Source organism: Petromyzon marinus, chromosome 6, assembly GCF_048934315.1.
Source record: "Petromyzon marinus isolate PM22_M1 ecotype Great Lakes invasive population chromosome 6, UKy_Petmar_22M1.pri1.0, whole genome shotgun sequence".
In the NCBI taxonomy this organism is placed as follows: domain Eukaryota; kingdom Metazoa; phylum Chordata; class Hyperoartia; order Petromyzontiformes; family Petromyzontidae; genus Petromyzon; species Petromyzon marinus.
In genome coordinates this window covers 6,991,381-7,015,465 of record NC_133672.1, presented here as the reverse complement: position 1 = coordinate 7,015,465, position 24,085 = coordinate 6,991,381, and the positions used below count along the sequence as shown (strand labels likewise).

At 49.4% G+C, this 24,085-nt stretch overlaps 1 protein-coding gene across 2 annotated transcripts; it reads left to right on the top strand.

Annotated features, from left to right (window-relative positions):
* Positions 1-785: 785 nt before the first annotated feature.
* LOC116939616 (solute carrier organic anion transporter family member 1C1-like) lies at positions 786-22,197 on the top strand. 2 transcript variants are annotated; one of them, XM_032948235.2, is made up of 15 exons: positions 786-1,508; positions 3,701-3,766; positions 7,381-7,522; positions 8,951-9,083; positions 10,005-10,129; positions 11,006-11,152; positions 11,765-11,863; positions 13,480-13,941; positions 15,440-15,604; positions 16,687-16,882; positions 17,313-17,472; positions 18,029-18,207; positions 19,248-19,312; positions 20,240-20,360; positions 20,629-22,197. In XM_032948235.2, the coding sequence occupies exons 2-15, from the start codon at positions 3,710-3,712 to the stop codon at positions 20,927-20,929; spliced, it is 2,352 nt and encodes a 783-aa protein (XP_032804126.1). In that variant the 5' UTR covers positions 786-1,508; positions 3,701-3,709; the 3' UTR covers positions 20,930-22,197. The 2 variants fall into 2 exon arrangements, with proteins under 2 accessions (XP_032804126.1, XP_032804127.1); XM_032948236.2 differs by having other exon boundaries at positions 786-1,572.
* The last annotated feature ends 1,888 nt before the right edge of the window (positions 22,198-24,085 follow it).

Below are 24,085 nucleotides of genomic sequence, written 5' to 3'. Positions count from 1 at the left end.
GAACTGCGTCGATTTAGTTTACCCCCCCCTTAGTTATTGTTTAACAATACAGTTTGACTGTCCCTTTTTGTTGTCACCAATACATTCCATAGTGACCCATTCCCAGCTATATTTAATCAATTATCTTTGCGTTAAATTACGTTTCAGATTTGAGTAAAAAAGTTAAAACGGGGGGGAGGGAGTCAAAGAACCGCAGGCTGTCGACACCTGGCCTACAAGAAACAATGTTGACACCCCACACACACAAAAGTGCAGATCATTGCATTGTCTTCCGGAGGCTGAGTCATCCCCCCCCAACAACAACCGGCATCTGAAGACGCAATCTTGCGATTAGCGAGCCGCTCGCCCTGCCGCTGAGCCACTCGGATCTACGCCGTGACCTCCTTCTCCTCCTCCGACTCCCAGCGAGCCTTCCACGCGTAACGCGATAAGCTCAGAGTGTACCTAGCTTGGCAAAAGCGATAACAGTGACGTCCGCCGTCACTTAGTGGGCGAGTGGAGGCTGTTGCTTTTGCATGGGAGTGCCTCACAATAGGACAAGTTCGCTCGGTAGTTTGTTAACTAAGGTACGGTGGGTAATAAGTTACTAAAAGACAGGTTTATTATCTTATTTTTATACATCAGCCCTATGAGCGTCTTAACTATTGTTTATTTGACCAGGTAAGGTCCACCAGAGCTATATGCAGCTCTTTTTCAGATGCGACATGGCCACAAATGATAGCTCAACGAAGTGGCTTATCGCGTGGAAATTTATAGCAGCCACAATACTTTAAACGTGTGATGTTAATTCTAAATGTGGAGAAAAAACCGGAGGACCCGGAGAAAAATCCACGCGACCACGGGGAGAGAGAGAGAGACACGCAAACTCCAAATATACACAGCAGGCGTCAGAGGTCGGGATCGAACCCACGCAGGCAGCCTGCACACCAGGCGAGGTCGTTAACATCTCGCCACCGTGGCAGCCCGAACCAAACCGGCAGCATTTTTGTTTCAGTGTCTCGAGTTAATTAACTTAGGTGGCAGGATCGTGAGAGGTGGCGACGGCTTGGGGGGGGAGGGAGGGGCTTCATCCAGCAGTGGATTGTGGAAGCGCGTGTTGTCTCCTTACGTGTTTTTGCCATGTGTGTTTATCAATGGGACACCCTGGTCACCCGTACAATCGAGACGTCCCGTCAAGCGAGTCGTATTTTTTTCCCAATTAGACACTGTTACCGGCCGCTGATGATTCCGATAAGATTGTTTAAGACATTTCCACAGCTTAAGAGCATTCTGGACGCGGGGGTTGTTTGTGTGGTGGCGGAGGCGACATCAAACCTGTCCAAGCACAGCTCCCTACTGTTCCGTAATCACAGTTGCCGCAGTTACCGAGTGAGCGAGAAATAAATATAGCAGAGCCGCCTTTGTCTCCCCGAGGACCTCGCTCCCCCCCCTCTCCCCTCCCCTAAGTGCCACCTCCGAGTCAGGTTTCACACGCGAGAGAGACGCGGCCGGCAGCAGCACAGGCGAAGGTGAGCGACTGAGACTTCGGCGGCGGAGACGTACAAAGACCAAAGATCACGCGGCATACAGACGGTGCGGACGGGAGACGTGGAGACACAGAGACGCGGATTGGGGGGGGGGCGGTGGACAGAGACGTGGGAAAAGACGCGGTAGGCGCAGACACGTGGCTACTGAGACGCGAAACAGCACGGAGAACGAGGGGCAGACGTGGACGCACGCACGACATGCACGACATGCGCGTGGGTGCGGAGACGAGGAACACTTGTGCAGCGGGGAGATGCGTCTCGGCGAGAGATGGGGACAGTGGAAAGGGCAGCAGAAGAGATGCAGGGAAATGGAGCTCGAGAAGGCGAGAGTGGATTCACGAGCCGACTGCGGCTGCGATGAAGACCGTGGGGAGATTGGCGTGCGACGTTGGCATTGTGGAGCAAGCTCTGCCCGGGTAGTGGTGGGGGGGGGGATGTTCAGGATCGCTACGCGAAGAGCCCAGAACCCAGCTTCCCTGTCACTTCATCTGTGCAGAGCGCCGAAAGAAGCTCTGGGTGGCAGGAGAGTGACGTGGCTGCCAAGGCAGCAGTGTGGTCATCCGTGCCTCAAAGCGACGGCCTAAATGGAGGCGTTTCTTCTGCGATGGGGGGCATCATGGAAATGTAGACTGCTGGGTCAAGTGTATTTCCTTGCTGATACTCAATGTGATTGACTTTGGAATCCCATAATTCCGTGCCCCATGTTTAGCCTTGCACTTTGTGTGTACCGTGTGGGTAAAATTTGACTTTGGTCAGTGGTCAGAAGCTGTTTTCGCCACTGGTTACTCAAGTCACGGTACTTAATTCACTAAGATTGTTCATTTTATACTCAATGACCATTGAGATGATGCTCGTGCCATGTTTACAAACCTGGGACCTGAGCACCGGGCGCCTTATGCATTAAAACAAAAATATTCGCAGGCGAGGTTGCTTCCAATTTCGAGTCCCTATTGGATTTACGCATACATTGCCTTGAGAACGTAGGCACGGTTGGCATGGCAGCAGCCTTAAGTCGCCCAATTCACTCTGACACACACCTGAAGTCTCACACACACCTGGACTCTCACATTCACCTGAACTCTCACGCACACCTAGACTCTCACACACACCTGGACTCTCACACACACCTGGACTCTCACACACACCTGGACTCTCACGCACACCTGAACTCTCACATACCTGAACTCTCACACCTGAACTCTCACGCACACCTGAACTCTCACACACACCTGAACTCTCACGCACACCTGAACTCTCATACACACTTGAACTCTCACGCACACCTGAACTCTCACGCACACCTGAACTCTCACACACACCTGAACTCTCACACACACCTGAACTCTCACACACACCTGAACTCTCACAAACCTGAACTCTCACGCACACCTGAAATCTTACACACACCTGATCTCTCACACACACCTGAACTCTCACACACCTGAACTTTCACACACACCTGAACTCTTCACGCACACCTGAACTCTCACACATACCTGATCTCTCACACACACCTGAACTCTCACAAACCTGAACTCTCACGCACACCTGAAATCTCACACACACCTGAACTCTCACACACCTGAACTCTCACACCTGAACTCTCACACACCTGAACTCTCACACCTGAACTCTCACGCACACTTGAACTCCTCACACACACCTGAACTCTCATACACCTGAACTCTCACACACCTGAACTCTCACACACACCTCTCACACACACCTGAACTCTCACACACCTGAACTCTCACACACACCTGAACTCTCACGCACACCTGAACTCCCACACACACCTGAACTCTTCACGCACACCTGAACTCTCACACACACCGCCTTTGTCTCCCCAGTGGCGATGTTTACACGTAGAACCAGGTAGGGGTGTACCTCGATGTACTTTTGTCTTGCGTTTAAAAAAAAAGACCTGAGCGTGAAAGTGAAAAATCTCATAGCGCCTTAATAGGTTATTGCTAACAGTCTGTTAGATGGCTAAACGAGGGATATTTGTCTATTTTTTACAGTGCGTGTCTGTGGGAGAAGAGTGATTTTTTTTCACGCGAGCCGCCGAGCTTATTATTACAAAGGGATTGCCACTTGGTGGCTTGGGTGAATAATAAACGAATGGATAAGAAAGCGACAATGATTCTCGTGTTAACAGTGATGTTTTGTCACAGACAACAAAGATGGATCAGACTCTTCCTGCCCCTCCGGTCAGGCGACCTCGGTTTGCCAACATCAAGGTATTTTTTTATCTGAAGGACGCCACCATAAACACACAGATGTTATTTTACAGAAACGTGTGCATTGCATGATGCCCGTCACAAGCTTGAAGCTTCAAACTTGACATCCCTGCATTGACACTGATACGTTTATTATGAATGGCGATGACATCACTAGAGTGGCATGCCTTCACGTCATTTTAGATATTTTTTTGTCGATGAGCTTCAAACTCGTTTTGGACAGACCTTGACACACAGCCAGGTTGTATCCGCGGAATAACAGCTGTTCGCTTTATTTTTGGCATTGTTTAATGAGACTTTGAAATGTCATGGCTTTTCGTTATCTTGTTTCAATGCAGTCCATTTCATCCCCCAGGTGAGTTAGTTGTGTTTAAGGTGACGTGAAAGCACGTTACAGGTGGGCCGCCGTGAGAAGGCTTTGACATTCCTCGAAGACACTGGTTTAACCGATTAGTATGGTTGGCTACGTACGGTGCGAAAAAAGTTCAACATACGTACATAACCATCAACCGCATCAGAACATCAACAGGCCGACAATAATAACAATATTATGTTATTAAGGCACATTTAATTTGCAGATTCCAATGCACGTCTCTTTAATGCATTTAAATTTATGGACAAGCCACATGGAGTGGCCGGGCAATGGGCTGTGTTTGGCATTGCTATTAAGCCGGTTTAATGGCAGTTTGTGTTCGTGTTTAGAAAACGTGAACCTAATGAATATTGCCACCACTCGCCCACTAAACAACCACATTAACTTGTGTACCTACAGTGAGGGAAAAAAGTATTTGATCCCCTGCTGATTTTGTACGTTTGCCCACTGACAAAGAAATGATCAGTCTATAAGTTTAATGGTAGGTTTATTTGAACAGTGAGAGACAGAATAACAACAAAAAAATCCAGAAAAAACGCATGTCAAAAATGTTATAAATTGATTTGCATTTTAATGAGGGAAATAAGTATTTCACCCCCTCTCAATCAGAAAGATTGCTGGCTCCCAGGTGTCTTTTATACAGGTAACGAGCTGAGATTAGGAGCACACTCTTAAAGGGAGTGCTCCTAATCTCAGCTTGTTACCTGTGTAGTGGAGTAAATAATACGCATAGTAATTGGCCATATACAGTACATACAGACAGACAAGGAGAACGGGTCACATGAGGTCGAACAGGTGGTCGAGTCGCGGGTGGCGTAAACAACCCGAAGTAATTAAGGGAGTCGTGGCACGAGGGCTGTGATTGGTCGAGAGGCTGTTAGCGTTAAGTGGTGGCGTCTGGATGTCTGATGAAGGGGACAGGTGCGGGCTGGCGGGAGACGGCCAGCGAGCCACGTGGCAATTAATTAAGGCTAATGCGAGAGGGGATAAAACGCGAGGTGGTTTGAACGGAGAGGAGTTGCTGCTGGAGAGTTGTTGCTGGGCAGTTGTTGGCGAGAGGTGAAGAGATACGAAGAAGACAGCTGGAAATGTTAGGGAAGAATAGATAGAGAGCCGGACCCCAAAGACAGTAAATAGCGACAGGGAGAGTCAGCGTTAGCGGAGATAGATAGTCACTGTGTGTGAATAGATGGAAGTCACTGCGTGGGAAGAGATAGCGGCGATACTGTGTGTGAGATAGAAGACGAACCACTGTGTGTGGAAGGGAAGACACTGTGTGTGAAGAGATAGGTGAAGAAACACTGTGTGTGGAAGGGGATGCACGGACGATGCTGAAGTAAATCGGAGTGTCCGAGTTGGCGGAGCACGGAGAGAATTACTGTGTGTACGGAACGATGGAATAAAAGTGACGGCGGAAAATGAGACGGTTGTCGTCCGAGTGAATTCACAGCACTACACCTGTATAAAAGGTGCCTGTCCACAGAAGCAATCAATCAATCAGATTCCAAACTCTCCACCATGGCCAAGACCAAAGAGCTCTCCAAGGATGTCAGAGACAAGATTGTAGACCTACACAAGGCTGGAATGGGCTACAAGACCATTGCCAAGCAGCTTGGTGAAAAAGTGACAACAGTTGGTGCGATTATTCGCAAATGGAAGAAACACAAAAGAACTGTCAATCTCCCTCAGTCTGGGGCTCCATGCAAGATCTCACCTCGTTGAGTTGCAATGATCATGAGAACGGTGAGGAATAAGCCCAGAACTACACGGGAGGATCTTGTCAATGATCTCAAGGCAGCTGGGACCATAGTCACCAAGAAAAAATTGGTAACACACAATGCCGCGAAGGACTGAAATCATGCAGCGCCCGCAAGGTCCCCCTGCTCAAGAAAGCACATATACATGCCCGTCTGAAGTTTGCCAATGAACATCTGAATGATTCGGAGAACAACTGGGTGAAAGTGTTGTGGTCAGATGAGACCAAAATGGAGCTCTTTGGCATCAACTCAACTCGCCGTGTTTGGAAGAGGAGGAATGCTGCCTATGACCCCAAGAACACCATCCCCACCGTCAAACATGGAGGTGGAAACATTATGCTTTGGGGGTTTTTTTCTGCTAAGGGGACAGGACAACTTCACCGCATCAAAGGGACGATGGACGGGGCCATGTACCGTCAAATCTTGGGTGATAACCTCCTCTCAGCCAGGGCATTGAAAATGGGTCGTAGATGGGTATTCCAGCATGAAAATGACCCAAAACACACGGCCAAGACAACAAAGAAGTGGCTCAAGAAGAAGCACATTAAGGTCCTGGAGTGGCCTAGCCAGTCTCCAGACCTTAATCCCATAGAAAATCTGTGGAGGGAGCTGACGGTTCGAGTTGCCAAACGTCAGCCTCGAAACCTTAATGACTTGGAGAAGATCTGCAAAGAGGAGTGGGACAAAATCCCTCCTGAGATGTGTGCAAACCTGGTGGCCAACTACAAGAAACGTCTGACCTCTGTGATTGCCAAGAAGGGTTTTGCCACCAAGTACTAAGTCATGTTTTGCAGAGGGGTTAAATACTTATTTCTATCATTAAAATGCGAATTAATTTATAACATTTTTGACATGAGTTTTTCTGGATTTTTGTTGTTATTCTGTCTCTCACTGTTCAAATAAACCTACCATTAAAATTATAGACTGATAATTTCTTTCTCAGTGGGCAAACGTACAAAATCAGCAGGGGATCAAATACTTTTTTCCCTCACTGTATATCACGTGTCCCTACCAAGTCCTCGTCTTCCTTTTTAATTTGACGTTGTCCTTTCCCCCCAACCTTACCCTGATCGAGCTGTCGGCATCGGGTCACAAGACAAAGCGCCCTTTCGATCTTCCATAGCAGTGCAACCCTCCTCGTTGGAGAACGGCCCCCAGAAGGGGATACTGCAGAGCTACATCTGAGATCCCTTCTTCAAGTGACCTCTGGTCTACACAAACTAGAGGGAAGCACTTCCCACTCGCCATGCATACGAGGGTAATGTTCGCCACGTGACAGTAAAACCAATATGTTAATGACCACAGCTGGAATTGAGCCAAATGAAGCGCATAATCAAATTTCACGTGAGTTGTTTTTTGAGCCGTCATTAGTGATCAGGCTGAGGCCATCAACTCTCTACACAGGATGACGGCCTGGATGCAAAGTCCTCGTCTATCAAACCATAACTCCCCAACTCCTCTCACGCACTCCCCGCACCCTGCAGGTCTTCCTGCTCTGCCTGTCGCTGCTCTTCTTCTCCAAGGCGATGTCCGGCAGCTACATGAAGAGCTCCATCACCTCCATCGAGCGCCACTTCGACCTGCCGAGCTCCGTGGCCGGGATCATCGACGGCGGCTTTGAGATGGGTGCGTATGGCCGCAGACACCTTTCCTACGAGCTCCCAAATTCACAGAGAGAAAGCTGTATACCTGGAGTAGAGATCCTCATGCATTTGATCCTGGTCCTCCTTGAACATAGCAACAAACGCCACTTCCCACTGAGTAGCGGTGATGTCACCGCGGCGCTTGTGCCAGGCTAGGTGAACCTTGAGGCTACGTGAAGTGCCGAACGCTCACTGGCAGGAGGTCAGAGGACAGACCCAGATGTTATGGATGAACTTATTGAGATCACTGGCCCCTCAGCTAATGTGCTACTGCCTTATCACCGACCTACTCAATTGCAGAGGATTGCATTTCCAACCTGGTCCAGGAGCTCGTACACAAAACTGCTAGGTATACACAATGCGCATCATAACAAGAACACTGCAAGGGAGTTTACACATTTTCTTGCCAACGACAGCCACCTACCCATCAACCAATACATTAACAATGTACCTCGCCACCAACTCACGTCCTCATCCCCTTCTGGGATCACGCTGTCATCCTATAATCTCACTCGGATCTCGAGGAACGCTGGCGAATAGAGTGAAACAGCGTGGATGCCCAGAATATACACCTCATTCGAGACCCAAATATCGCACCTCCTGGCTTCGACATTCCTCGAACGCACCGGTGTAACCACCAACTGCATCAGAATATCAATCAGCCAATACCCACATCTCTTTCCTTCAATGGAGGGATAGCAGAACTATTGTAAACTCTCTCCTGAAGCCCTCAAGTCGTGGCCAGCAGACCTCGACATTGGCATTGAGCTCCTGAATGAGTTGCCATCGTACGCAGAATCAAATGGGGCATTGGTGACACAAACCCTAAACCTGATCTTGGATTTGGAGAGCAAGGTCTCATAATAGAGGGTTATTGTTTTTGGGTTAGATCGCGTGAATATTTACGTGTCGTTAAAACCCACCACCACCTGACACAGCGAACTAGTAAGGGTTGTCACGTAAACAAAACGTGCTAATTCGTCACTAGTACAGCACACCGGTGTGTTGGAGCCTACGTGTTAAGCAAGGTCCCAATTAGTTTAATCAATGAGGCACGTGGAACAGAAGGGGCTAGGAGATATTCTGACTTGTCAACAGCTGGTTTTATATGTATATCTCAGTCGTTGTCTTTTCTGACAAATAGCGATTAAAGATGTGTGTTCAGCTCCCATCAGCTGTTGGTAACAACAGTGGGTACGTTCTAGATACCCAGTACAATAAGCCATGCAGGTGTTGCATCTGCCAATAACCCTTTTCTCTGAACCCATAACTCCAGCACCTGTCCTCTGACCTCTTAGCAGTGAGCCTTCTCCACGTGGTCTCAAAATACACCTATCTTGGTACATGTGCTGTTATGATATTGTAGTCACTTTGTGAGTGGATCCTAGCTGCTGTTGTGCTTTGCCACCAGGCAATCTGCTGGTGATCACGGCTGTGAGCTACTTTGGGGCGCGCTTCCATCGTCCTCGCATCATCGCAGCCGGAGCGACCCTCATGGGGCTGGGCACCCTGCTCATAGCCCTGCCGCACTTCCTCATGGGCAGGTGAGCTCCTCCTTACACTCCCACACAAAGACACACACACACACAGTCAGACACTTGTAATACAAAGAATCACACCCGTATACACCTAAAACTTCAGCGACAACAGCCGCTATTCGCCACTAAGTCTCAATGATGTCACCACAGCGCTTGTGTCAGGCTAGGTGCTCGCTGGTAGATATTCTTTTTCTTCATCGTGTCTCCTGTCTAACCTATATAGCCTGTGCCCAACATTCTGCACAGTCCACCGCTGGTAGATGAACCACCTGTACTCTCCACGGTGCCAACTTGCAGCGTTTTAACCACCCAGCAATCTGTCCATTGTTGTGACCATTGCTCCTCCGCCCTCCGTTGTTGCTGGAGGTTGACAGCCTCCCACTACCCAGTAGCGGCCTTCATGAACCTCCTTCACAGAGGCCCATCTTTAGCCATCGGCAAATCCAATCAGCTCCAAATTCTCCCGTACCACTGACAAATACAACTAAGCATATGTACGGGTCGCTGAAAGGCGTAGCCGAGGCTCTGATGCGCTAGGCATGAGTCTAACTTGTGCCTATTGGCCGCTCACTGAACGTTCACCAGATTGGCAGATTGCGAGGCATTGGAATTTGATTGCACAGGGAATATTTAAGGGTGAAAGCCCGGGAAATTAAAACAAATTGTAACTTGGAATTGGTCTGCGAGCCACTGAGAGGATTCAAGTGGGATTGACTAGGAAGAGGGGAGGCAAGAAGGACTTCCATCCATGCAAACACGATCATCGTCATAATTGTTGTCATCACCACATCAAAAGATCATGATTGTGATCGTCACCATCACCACCTTTGATAATGCCGCAAGTAAGAATAAACATCCTCTGTGCAACCGGTGTTTGTCGTACCCCTGGATGGAACTGCCTTCCCTCCCTGCTGCTTTCATCTGCAGATACGACTACCAGAGTCACCTGTACGGGGAGGGGCCTCAGTGGATGTGCGTGCCACGTGGCGAGCAGCCCAGCCTTTCGCAGGAGCCCACATCAGCGGAGCCGGCATCGGGCAGTGGTGGGGAAGGTTCGTGATGCGAGAGACTCGCACTCCGAGAAAGAGGGGGTCACGAGATGACAGTGCTCTCACTCAATCTCTATTTAGTTGAATCCTCAGACGGCTTTTATTGGCACTGCATGTTCCATGCTTCCACCGCCGGAGCGCTTGTGCCATGCCCACTTTTTTTAAAGCTCTAAAAACCGTTACCTTCGGTGACCTCCCCCTCTTTCCTCCTGTGTTGTGATCGAAACGTCGTGGTTTTTGTTTTTTATTTAAAATTTTCTGTTTTTTTACCAAAAGAACCAAATAATAAGTTAACATTATAGACTGCCAGTACACTCACTCAGGTTAAGAACCAGGCTACAGTCTACATTATAGACTGCCAGTGCGCTCACTCAGTTTAATAACCATTGCTACAGTCTACATTATAGACTGCCAATATGCTCACCATGTTTAAAAACCAGGCTACAGTCTACATTATAGACTGCCAGTACACTCACCGAGGTTAAGAACCAGGCTAAAGTCTACATTATAGATTGCCAGTACGCTCACCGAGGTTAAGAACCAGGCTACAGTCTATATTATTGACTGCCAGTACACTCACTCAGATTAAGAACCAGGCTACAGTCTACATAAGTGGTTTTGTTTTTTATTATTTTTTATTCACTTTCTTTTTATTATTATTTATCTTCTATCTACGTGACTATTTGGTTGTTTTTGCTCTGATTTCTGTTCGCTTCGTCTGTTCTGCTTTGTACGTCATTCCTGTTGTTATTCCGGCCACCCAGGTCACTTTGGCCCATTGAGACTCTCCTGGTCTCTAGAGTTCTCACCTGGTCCGTTAAATCGAACTTGAAGCTTGCCTGTCGGCCTCCGGCTGCGTCGTCCGCGTCTCTCACCCAGGCTGCCAGCACAAGGCGCAGTCGTCACTCTGGGTGCTCATTCTCGTGGGGAACGCGCTCAGAGGCATCGGGGAGTCGCCCATCACTCCCCTGGGCATCTCCTTCCTGGACGACCACGCGCGCGCTGACAACTCCGCCTTCTACCTGGGTGCGTGCGGTTGATGCCTCTTCCCCTCCTGTGTGTTCAGGCGTCTAGGGCCCTAGCGAGAGTGCAGAGGTAGATAGAGCAGTTCGCCTCAAGCACCAGGTCCGAGGGGGCCTCAGAGGAATCATCTGAAATTTATTTTGCTCATCTGGCAGGTTGAGCTGCTGGTCTCTGGTGCTGTGGGCATCTGAAAAGTCAAGTCAGAGTTATATTCGATGTGGGGGAGAGTCTATCTATAGAACAACTGCTGTTGACTGTCCCACAACGTTTTACTCGCTTCATCGACCCCGGACGGAGGGATGATGGGCTGAGTCAATCCCAGTAACCAGGATTTGAACTCTCAACCTTCTGCTTGTGAGCCGCGCCCTCTACCGCTGAACCACGTGGCCGGGTCTCTCAAGCTGTATGCACGGGCCAGAGACAGGTGACTATGGTAGGGAGGGGTCAAAGTGTCAAGGTGCAGCCATCCGATTGCTTGCTCATGCCACTGCCGCCCGCTCTACCGCTGAGCCGCCCGGCACTTCGAAAGGCACTCAACGCGTGCAGCGCTTGCTCCGAGAGTCGGTGAGAGTGGACACCTCTGCATCACTGAACACTGCCTTGCGTGTGCCACAGGATGCGTAATGACCGTGGGGCTCATCGGTCCTGCAGTCGGCTTCCTGGTTGGATCCGTCTGCACGAAGCTGTTCGTGGACGTGGGGTTCGTCAACATGGGTGAGGCAGCGTTGACGTACTCCCTCGGGGAGGGCCCATGCGCAGGTCTGGTCGGTCTAGCCCGGCAAGGCTGACGTTGTCAAGAAGCCACTGTCTATGACCAGCTTGCTACGTTCGCTGCAGGGCTTGTGGTTGGAGAGAGGCATCCATGACACAACTCACACGATTGATCTGTTTAGCTCTCCTCTGTTTTCTCGAACTGAAGAAGCTCCAGCACGTAATGTGAAGTATTCGGCAATGCCAAATAACATGGGGTGCAACAGCTGTGAATCATTGACGACGCACTTTAATGATAGTGAAAGTCTTCTCCTGGTGTATTCTGCCAGCATCGTATTTGTTTGCTTATAAGCCTAAATAGAAAATATATTAATTGTCCCTTATGCAGGAAAAGTAAAGGCAATTTTTCAGCAGCGTTTTTCTTGAGACGTTTGATCAACTTCACATGGAGTAGTTTTTTTCTGCGCAAGGAAATTCAATTTTTTTATTTGACGAATATATGTGTGGCCCAGGGGGGTCAAAGCACTGAGCCAGTACCCCCTGCCCCCCCTCCCCGAGATCCTGAGAGCAAATCGAGGTGACCCACTGTGATTAAACCAGGTTCTCAAGAGCAGTGATTGGATGGCTTCAGCTTTGTTACCGATATATTTGTGTCACCCGTCATAACTGAGCGTCGATGCCTACGACAGATGCTGTCCAGGGTTGGTGAATGTCCCCACCCCCCCCCAAGGACAGTCCCATCCGACTGCTCTCCTTGTGTCACCAGCTCGTCCGTCTCCTTCCCGTTCCCCCTCTCGTCTCCTGTTTACAGCCCTGAACCGGCGGTGGAAATTTCACATGCCTATGGTGGCAGTGAGTCTCTCAAGTGGACAAACTTTGTTAATTTAGTCCTCACGCAATCTGTGGGATGTTCCGAACACTGGAGACGCAAGACACAATTGCTCTGACATCGCCCATTGACACTGCATGCAATATTATGTCTCATGATCCATGCATCCGAGATGCATGTGCCATAGCTCGTTGAAATCCGCTCATAGAGCTGAGTTCAACGCTATAAATATCTCCTCTGTTGGATGTTCCTACCAGGGATGTAAAGCACAACTCTTGTGACTTCTCCCCACTGACAGCCCATGGAATTTACACTTCACGCTCTACGTACGCATCCAGAATGATATTTTATCAGCCGCAGTGGAAAAGTGGGCCGAGTCAGCCCCCAACCGGGATTTTATTGCCAACCGATTGCTCTTCCGCTTAGTCACCTGGGCAACTATGATGCTCTTCGGAACATTCCCTGCATATGCCATAATTCCTCTCCTTCCAGACTTCCCAACAATGATTCCTGCTTCTCAACAACATTTTCACCATATTCCTATCGGAGCGCTCACTTTTTTTCCACACCACATGCCAAGTGCATTCACTGTTTGCGCGTCCTCCTCACGTGGCATCCACATTTCACTTGCGTATGTCAAACCATTTCCGTGCGAGCGTGCATTTGTCTTGGGGTTTTTTTGGTTGATTTAGTGCTACAAACGCAGCGCACCCTAACACCTCTTCCCCATTCCCACTGTTCCCTGGACCCCCCTGGCCCTCCGCACCGCCGTGCCCGGTTGCCGTCGCAGAGGAGGTGACCATCAATCCGCAGGACTCCCGCTGGGTGGGGGCCTGGTGGCTGGGCTTCCTGATCGCCGGGGGCATCACGCTGCTCACCGCGCTCCCGCTCTGGTTCTTCCCGGCCTCTGTGCCCCACGAGGAGGAGTTGGCAACGGCGGCAGCGGTGGTGGCGACGGTGGTAGACGGGTGCGGAGACCTGGACGCTCTGAGCGCGGGAGAGAGAGCTCGTGAAGCATCCGGCAAGGAAGAGGGCGCGCACTCTGCCAACAATGAGCAAAAGATGGTCATTAATACAAGGGGACTTGACATTGTCGGTCACATTGCTAAAGCAGAACTTGCTGAAAGGAATACTGTACAAGATTCAGCCAAAAATAAACACAAAGCTAGTACTGAGCTTGGCAGCCGGCACACTGAAAACACGGAGGCAAGCTTGCATCTCACTCCGGAAACAATCAGATCTCTGGCTAAAGGTAAGATGATTCAGCGAAATGAATAATAATACTTAAAGGTTGGGGTGGTGCCGCAGTGCTTTGTTTGCTACGCAATGAACCCGGCGACCTGAGTTTGATTGCCTACAGCAGCCAACAGTGAGTGGGGTGAGTGATATCTGAACCGTTTCTGCCCCCCTCTTCACCGTCCCACACGCAGTGTGGTGAGGTATGGTCCAACTTCTCCCCAAGGTGGATACTGCATGTGGAATCCTTGACGGATGGGCTGTAAGAAATTCCACCACTTTTATAATTGCTTTAAAAACAAATTTGCTAGAGGTAGCCTAGTTATAATACAATTTTGTTTATATGAAGAGATTGACCTCAAATTGGCAGTCAACAGAATTGTATGCATTCCTGGTACAATAGTTGCTCCCAATATATTCGATTTAAATCACCATCAAGTAATTTTGGCATTTTATAACTGCTGTATTTTCACTTTATGCAATTATTTCGCCGCGTGTATTTTCTTGATGAAGAAAAAAGCCTCAATTATAACCGAGGCAAAAAATGTGAACGTCAATGGAGCACGGGCATGTGCGTGGTGCATCGGCTGTAGCGTTGGGCGGTCATCAGGGGGGGGGGGGGGGCACGAGTCCTGGTAAGGGTGGAAGGAGTGTGAGATTACGGGGGAGCAGTGGTACAGTGGTTAGCTTACTGCACTCCAAACCCGGCGTCCCGAGTTCAATTCCCGCTCACGGCCAAGCGCGGTGACTAATATCTCAACCCATGCTGGGCCCTCCCCTAGGTCGGTTCAGTCTTAAATGAGTAGACCTGGTCTGGTGTGTAAACATTAACACAGGAGAGACAAATATGGCCGGGCATGGTGCTGGCTACCCACCCTCACGTGTGCCATGTTATCTTAAATAGGCGCTCTCTTTCAAAATAACGTGCTTCAAAATAATTCGCACAGCTCAAGAATGAAATCTGCCCCGTATTGTTGAGGATATTTACGATTGGGATACCCCTCCTCCTCTTCAAATATGTCTGAACAGTGTGGAAGAGTAGACCAATGTATCCTCTAGAGTACCGTCCAGTGGAGACCAAACAGCAATCGGAGAGCTGCACCTTGACCCTTTGACCCTTCCCTACCCTAGCCACCTCTCTGGCCCGTGCACGCGTTGTCTCCCAACTTGAGAGACCCGGCCATGTGGCTCAGTGGTAGAGCGAGCGGCTCGCAAGCAGAAGTTTGAGAGTTCACATCCTAGTTTGAAAATCCTGGTTAGCATGGTTGGCTACGTACGATACGAAAGAAGTTCAGCATACATACATTCATACATCCTGGGGTTGACCCGGCCCATCATCCCTCCATCCGGGGTCGATCATGGGGGAGACAACGGTGATCGTCCTTTGGATAAACTCGCCTGCACCGTAGGAATGTGGAACTTTCGCCACCGGTAAGCGGCAGATGAGCGCCTGTAGATGTTTTATGGAAACTGCTTTGTTTGCACGAGCCCGGGGAGTCTCTTTGCTTCCGTAGACTTCCTGCCGTCCCTGCGCTGCCTGATGGCGAACCCCGTGTACGTGTGCATGCTCATCAACTACGTGATGCTCATGAACGCCTTCATGGGCTTCTTCACGTTCAAGGCCAAGTACCTCGAGGAACAGTTTGGCGAGACGGCTTCACGCAGCAACCTCATTATAGGTGCGGCAAGTAGGCACGCGGCAAGTAGACACGCGGCAAGTAGACACCCGGCAAGTAGGCACGCGGCAAGTAGGCACGCGGCAAGTAGGCACGCGGCAAGTAGGCACGCGGCAAGTAGGCACGCGGCAAGTAGACACGCGGCAAGTAGACACGCGGCAAGTAGGCACGCGGCAAGTAGGCACGCGGCAAGTAGACACGCGGCAAGTAGACACGCGGCAAGTAGACACGCGGCAAGTAGACACGCGGCAAGTAGACACGCGGCAAGTAGACACGCGGCAAGTAGACATGCGGCAGTAGACACGCGGCAAGTAGACACGCGGCAAGTAGACACGCGGCAAGTAGGCACGCGGCAAGTAGACACGCGGCAAGTAGGCACGCGCCCGCACACACTTGCGCACTTCTAACCCCGACCATGAGACACGAGCCGTTTTATACGCACTGGTTTGTGCAAAATAAACCCTGTCGTACTGTTTAACGCGTAGGCTTTCGCGACCAACATTGTCCATAGTAAAGGTGTTTTGGGGTTAGATCGCTTCAATGTAAATGTCTCGTAAAACCCACCACCACCCAAATCGGCTGATGAAGCTGGTTGCTGTAATCGCCAGCGTAAACGTCGTAGTCAAGTTTGTCAATGTTGTGGGTTTACTCTCCAACACACCGGTGTGCCGAAGTAGTAACTAATTGGCACGTTTTGTTTACGTGACAAACCTTAGTAATTGGCTGTGTCGGGCGGTGACGAGTTAACGACACATTTATATTTACGCGATCCAACCCAAAAGAAAACCGTTCTGCCTAGCCCTGCAATGTATTTCACTCACGGGTGGCCTACTCTGCCATGCTGGTTTTGGACGAGCTTGGTGTACCCACGCTTCACCCCACCACACCCGACCTCATGATTGACTGATTGTGGTGAACCCATTTACAATGCTGGGTGGAAACAAGTGGCGGGGGGGAGGGCGGATTTGAACGGTGACCTTAATGCGGCACAGCCCAGCACGCTACCCATTCCACCACCGCAGATGCCTGTGATGGTAGAAATGCTCTTGAAGTGATTTTCCACCCTCCCCAATGTCCCGGGCCAGGCGCGGTGAGCCTGCCCATTGTGGCCATCGGCATATTCCTGGGCGGCCTCGTGTGCAAGCGCGCCAAGCCGTCCCTGCTGAGCCTGGCCCTGCTCGTCCTCGCGATGGAGTTCCCGGGATTCCTCCTCACGCTGCCGTACTTCTTCATCGGATGCGGAGGGGCGCGCGTCGCCGGCGTTACCGTCCCGTATGATGGGTGAACACGAGCACCCTGGCCATGACCCCACTCCTCCCCCCCCCCCCCCTACTGGACTTTCATTTAACCGGGTAAAGGTAAAGGTGCAGGACTGCAATTTCTTGCTCATGCCACTGCTGGCTGGAAGGGCTTCCAACTAGAGGGAGCTCTCGAGAACCTGTCTCTTGTTCGCGACTCACAAATTCTGCACGTGCTGTTATTTGGCCAACTCTTCCATGCTGGCCAGACAAGAATAAGTACCCGTGTTATACTCCACCGCGCACAACCGGACGACCGAACAACAATGTGTGCGGTGGAGACAAGGACGGCCAGGGGTGGTGCTGCCCACACCACCCCTCCATGCGCCATCGCGACCTTCCCCGGGGCAAGCTAAGAGCACTTTCCCAGCAGTTTGTGCGAGCTACGCGGGGGAATCTGTGTGTGTCCGTAGCGGTGCAGTGCTGCCGGGCGGGTCGCTGCTGGCTCCGTGCAACGCGCACTGCGCGTGCTCCTCGGGCGCGTGGGACCCGGTGTGCGGCGCGGACGGCGTCACCTACGCGTCGCCCTGCCTCGCCGGGTGCTCCGTCATGCGGGGCAGCGGCAGGGACACGGTCAGAGCCGCCATTCTCCCGTGTTGATTCCTGCGGGGGTGCGTGTGCGTGTTTCATTCTTGTGTGCGTGTGTTTGCTTCCTGTGTGTGATTTCTGTGCGCGCGTGTTTGATTCCTGTGTATGTGCTTGATTCCTGTGTTTGATAGCTGTGTGCATGTGTGTGTTTGATTCCTGTGTGTGATTTCTGTGCGCACGTATTTGATTCCTGTGTGTGCTTGATTCCTGTGTTTGATAGCTGTGTGCATGTGTGTGTTTGTTTCCTGTGTGTGATTTCTGTGTGCACGTGTTTGATTCCTGTGTGTGTTTGATTCCTGTGTGTGTGTGTGATTCCTATGTGTGCGCTTGATTCCTTTGTTTGATAGCTGTGTGCATGTGTGTGTTTGATTCCTGTGGGTGATTCCTGTGTGTGTGTGTGCGTTTCTCGTGCGCGTTTGTGGACAATGGTGGAATCAAACCCCGTTTGATTCGCCGCTCATTGCAAAGGTCCTCGGTTCGGTTCCGTCTGGCCTCCCTGGTTAATCTTCATGTCTTGTGCTTCACCGTGTGGGCAAGTCAGGTTTACCAGGAGTGCGCTTGCATTGGAGCCGGTGACGCGCACAATTCCTCAGCCTTGTTGGAGCAGTGCCCTCGGGAAGACGACTGCCACAGGAAGTTCATCCTCTTCATGCTCAGCTCCTCCGTGGCCGCGTTCTTCAACGCCTTGGCCTTCACGCCGAGCTACACTTTCTTCATACGGCACGTTTCCGCCATGGCCCACAGCATTGGACCGTAACGGCCGCCAGTGAAGGCACGAGGTTGCGGCCTCGAACGTAGGAAGGTGGCGCGGTGAAGTGTCCATTTGTACGTGTGGTAGCATAACAAGTGGGAGGTTGGCCTCTTCGTGAGGATTTTTTAAAAGTTAGTCATCTTCAACAGCCAAGGTCAATTCGTCGCTGGTTGAAAAAATACATCCTCATTTTGAAGGCAGACCGGGATTAACATTTAATAAAAAGGCAAAACAAAAGCAGTTTGGAGGCAATCCAGAAACAGCTAGATCATAGGCGATAATTAACTATAATACTGTTTTAAGTGTTTGACCTGTATTAACCATTTCTGCACTCGGTTGCATTGCACTCTATCACATCGTGTGTGACCTCAGACGATGGCTTGCGATCGATGCGGTGCATTCCAGCGCTATCGGATCACACCCCATCGTTGGCACAGAAATCACGTTGTGTACCTCGGCCTTTGCGGTATCCCACTATCTGGTGTTTGGCCCACGTGCCACTCCAATGCCTGTCTTGGTAGGCTGCTCCCTTCCATCGTGCACGTGTTCCACCCAACGCAACCTTCTTTTCCACCGATTAGATTTACAACGCCCCATGCCACATTATATTCCAAACTTCCACGTTGTACTCGCCCATTGCTTCCACAAAATACCTAGCATTCTTCATAACCAATATGTAACTATAAAACTGAGCCGCTTTGGTAGTTGCCGTTCACTGAAATATCAGGCAGTCCCGCTTTTGGTTCTGTTGGTCGCTGTGGACCCATCTAGTGTACACGGTACATTCTTGTTGTGCTCAGTGTTGCTCTAGGTCAACTTCAGTAAAAGAAAAACAGGCACATGGTCGTTTTTACATTCCATAATTTCTCTGGGATTGAGAATCGGGTTTAACCCAACTGTCAAGGTGCTGACCCGATATTCCGGTCATTCTGTTTTGACGAGCCTTCGTCGGACGTCGACTCTTCCTCTGTCGCTGTGTCTCAAGTGCGACTCTCCCGTGTGTTTACAGAGGCATCAGAAAAGACCTGACTTCCTTCGCTCTGGGGATACAGACCCTCATTACCCGAGTGTTGGGTAAGGAAATCGTTTTGCACTCGGTAAAGGTGTAGCCCTGCAATTGCTTGGTTACGCCACTGCTGGAAAAAAAGACCCTCAAACGAGAGGGAGCTCTAGAGAGAACATCTAGATGGTGCTTGGCCCACTTTTCTACACTGTAGTGTGCCCATCCATACCGCTGCATGGACAGAGGCGGTGGGGGTGCACCATTGTTCAAACTACCGTGTCAGGAGATCGAACCGGCGACCTATACGGCTTGCCAGCCCAGTGTGCTAAGCGTTGCACCACACAGCGTGAACCTGCTATTGCAAGACGTGAAATGCATCTGCAGGCAACGGAACGTGTGACTTTAGTTCTCGATGCTTAAAAAAATGCGTTTCCCTGCTGATATAAGCATTGGGCCATGCTCATCTGCCTTGGTCACCCTGAGGCACCGGTGGAAATGTATTACGTTCCTATGACAATAACCGGTCTCCCCGTAGAATGGTTTTTGTTGACGTATATGACGAGAGCGGCAGGTTATAGCTAATTTGATCAATCCCAGAGGACTGATGGGCTGAGTCAACCCCCAACAGGGATTATAAGACCATCTCGAGTTTGTGTCCGTAAACCATTCGTAGGAGTCAATTATATACATCTTAACAATAAATGATGTGCTCTTCATGCATGCGTAACTGTTACAATATATAGTACACTAAAATGTTAAGTACCATACTTTTACCAATGTTAAAAATAAGTTTTTGCATGCTATGAACGATTCAATAGCCCAGCCCCTGGCCCTGCTTGGCCCCAAGCCAGATACGGATGTCTTGTGAGGCCATCGGATCACGGTTTGGTCCCGGCTCGGCTTGGCACGGCAGTGGAAAATCACCCATACCGTGAGGTCTCGTGGTGGCTTGGTTTCGCATGTGGCAGTAGAGAAGGGGTCATTGTCTCTTTTTACAGCTGGGATCCCTGCACCGATTGTTTTTGGTGCTGCCATCGACTCCACGTGCCTCAAGTCATCATCAGGCCCGGCGTGCCAGGGCGAGGGCTCGTGCCACGTGTACGACGTCAATGAGTACAGGCGAGCGCCGGCAGCCTCAAACTCACGCTCGCTTCACACTCCCGTACAGCTCGGCTTCGCGGAGATTTGGTGCCCATAACACGCATAAATATTAAGGGTGGACTTTTTCGTTGATGCAAAATTAACCAGTCAAACGTTTCCTGGAACAAATGATAACGTATAAGCCTATCTACACACCGGCATCTGGAATGTGCTGGTTCTTGTGCGAAGTTGTGAATGTGACTATAAATGTGCTGTCCACTTTGTTTGACACCCCTTTTGAAATCAGGAGGAAGCAGGTCGCGCTAATGACTGGGTTTCTGGGCACTTCGCTGCTCTTCACGGTCCTGGTTGTTGTGCTGATCTGGAAGGACGAGAAGAAAGCCCCGAGGCAAGGTGGGGCAGAGGTCAGGGCTGAGACTCACGGTGCCACTTCGTCCGAGTTCCTGAAGCTGCCCTGCATCAGGACCACAGGAGACCAGGAGTGCCTCGTCTCAACGGTCACATCGGGCCTGCAGGGCTCAGGGCTTGATCACGGGGAACGGAGTATGAGGCTTCCTAATGCCGGTGGTGAGGGCTTATTGCTGTAAGGCAGAAAACATCAATAGTCATGTGACAGCAAGGTAATCAATGGGCATCTCTTGGTTCAAAAACAAAAACTGTAGCTCTGAAATATGGCCCGATTGGTGTGTGGCCAGATGGCCCTCTCACTGAAAAATAATTTCCAAATTTACGGAAAAATTATTTGGCCATTTTTTTTACAAATCTCTACAAAATTGCCATTCGCCAACACTCACATTCGGCCAATGGATTTTAATCGTGTTTTTCGTGTATGTATGAGGGCAGTATACACTCATTATAAAGCACACACGTAGAATGTAATGGGATAATGTCACAAAATGGAGTTAATCCAAGGATATGTCATTACTTAATTTTAACACAAACAAGTGGGGAAAATAGATACAAGTGGGATAAGAGCAAAATATTGTATGTTTTTACAGAAACTTGTCACTTGTGCTTCCTAGTGGTGCCCGATGGAGTGAAGAGCATGGTTGGAAGGTCGTAGCGGCTGAACCAGCATGCTTTCTCATCACGATCTTCATGTGTTGGCTGCTAGTATTAGATATTGGTCTTTAACACATATCCTGTGTTCCTGGTTCCTGTCTGATCGTGCAACTGTCAGTACAGGTATATCTCGATTTACGAACGTTAGTTTTACTGGACATCTGTGAAAAAAATAGCTTAATGGCTCATCAGATTTCTCCAGGATAAATTCAGATTCTGAAATTTCGCATTAATGCAATTGACAAATTATGGACACTTTCGATGAATGAAATAAAAAAATATATATTTTTGCGTGAACGAAATTTCATACGGCACACACCATGAGATCAAACAAGAAGCACCGGGGAGAAGGCTGCGTCATCTCATCCGCGACAGCGTCACGGCATCCCCGCAGTGCAACAGTAACGCCTCCACATCACTCTTCCAGTCATCTCAAACGTGCGGCAGATCTTTTTGGCAGGTTGCCTCGGAAAAGGTTAATTCATTTTGTTTTGAATTATTCAATCGTTTTAATATTTGTGTTTTGTTTATTACGAAAAGTGATATAGGTGAAACGCATATCCCTAATTTTTGTGTAAAATTAATGGGAGCACCCGATTTCCGAAAAATTATTTTTACACCGAGTTTTTGCAGAACGCATCCCTTTCATAAACCATGGGCTACCTGGAACTTAATTTTAAGTTCCCCTTTGTGAGAATTGACGATTTAAGAGTCGATCTTAGGATGAATTATATTTCACAGAGTTGTTTATCACCCTGTTCTGTCAATTGTGCAATAAACCTCCTGAATAGTATTTCTAAGACTTGCTTTTTTTCTTTCACTTGCTTTGCATTTCGTAAGAATAAAGCCGGGACTGTTACTTGCAGGGGTGGCCCGTCCATGCAGGCGAACTAGATGGTCGCCTAGGGTGCCAAGTTAAGTCGGGTGCCAAATGCGAGGACAAAAATATAAATGAAAAAAAATACAAATAAAATAACTAAGTTGTCATTAACTCAATTCCCGTTCGCGTACAGAGGGAATATGAATTTTAATGAATGTCTCAACATTTCTGAGAATGTATTGGTTGTACAGACGGACGAACGGTCCAAACCGAATAATATGCCTCTGTAATGACGTGATGACACCTGCTGGCTGGAAAAGGCAAGCACAGGTACGGGCACCGCTAAGACAACATCCAATCTGAAAGGGAGAGGTATCTGGGGCAAAGGTAACAGGCAGGGTTGGCCGAGATGCTCCGGGAACCTCCTCGAAGGTTCCACGAGAGGGCGTGGCCGGAGGCGGGGCCTAGCCGCGCCTGGGGAGATATAAGCGGGGACGGACCGGGGCTCGGGGACCGTTTGTGGATTCTTGAGTCCGGACTGCGTCGCTGCTCGTCGTCATCTCTCTCCGTCGTCCGGCCACGTGGAAGATCTCCTGCGGGGTTTCCATCGTCATCCTCGTCACGCCGCCAGCCAGCGGCGTAGCCGAGTGAGGGTGGTGGGACCACGTCGAGTGATCGGCTGTGTGTGTAGCTAGTAGAGACGTTAATATCTAAGTGTTGTACTCAGAGTGAGAAGTAATTCTAGATTTGAAGCTTTCGTGACTGCGAGGATCCATACTCTTTGGTTCTATACAGTAAAGTCACGTAAAAGTATAAAACAACAAAAAATAAAAAATTCACGACGTTTCGGCCACAACACAAGTGGCCTTCATCAGGTGAAGGGACCAGACTGTCCCGAGGACAGCACTGGAGTGAACACAGCCAAGCTCAGACCGCGACCTTTAAGCTTGTGTGAGAGGAATTAAGGTGCCTTGACAAAGGAATTAGCATAAAAAATAGCATTTAATTGGCGGACTTAGCATGATGAACGGTGTAGAGGGGGTGAACATGTGCAAACCGGCGAGGGGGGGAGGGGGAGTTTACATATTGATGGTGTGAAATGGGAATTTAAGCAGCTGCGAAAGTTTGGGATACCACTTCTTGAAAAAATATACTGTACCATTGAAAATTAGTTTAATTTTTGGTTAGATTTAGAACATCCTTCCAATGGTGGCTTAATTTGAACCCATCTTCTCGTTTGAAATTGTGTCTGTGTTTGTAAATCTAAATTGCCTCTTGAACAAATCTTTGATAAAAACCCGTGGGTTTGCAAAGAACCTTGGTATCGGAGAAATTATATCGTGATCACCCACAGCATTGTAACAGTGATCAGCTACGGCAGAATAATTCGTTCTGTCGTGTTTCAAATCTGATTTGTGCTCGCGAATTCGGTCAGAGACATCTCGTTTCGTCTCCCCGATATAGCAGTCACCGCAGGTACAACTAAATTTGTAAACCCCAGGGTACTGTAAGTCAGGAATGACATCCTTCACGGAAGGGATCAGGTCACGGATTTTGTGTACTGTATTGAACCGGACCAGGATCTTGTGTTTGTTTAGAATTTTGGAGATCTTTTATGCTAATTTCTTTGTCAAGGCACCTTAATTCCTCTCACACAAGCTTAAAGGTCGCGGTCTGAGCTTGGCTGTGTTCACTCCAGCGCTGTCCTTGAGACAGTCTGGTCCCTTCACCTGATGAAGGCCACTTTTGTTGTGGCCGAAACGTCATGATTTTTTTTTTATTATTTGTTGTTTTATACTTTTACGTGACTTTACCGAATAGAACCAAATAGTAGTGAGAAGTTGGCCTGTGTTGTGCCCGT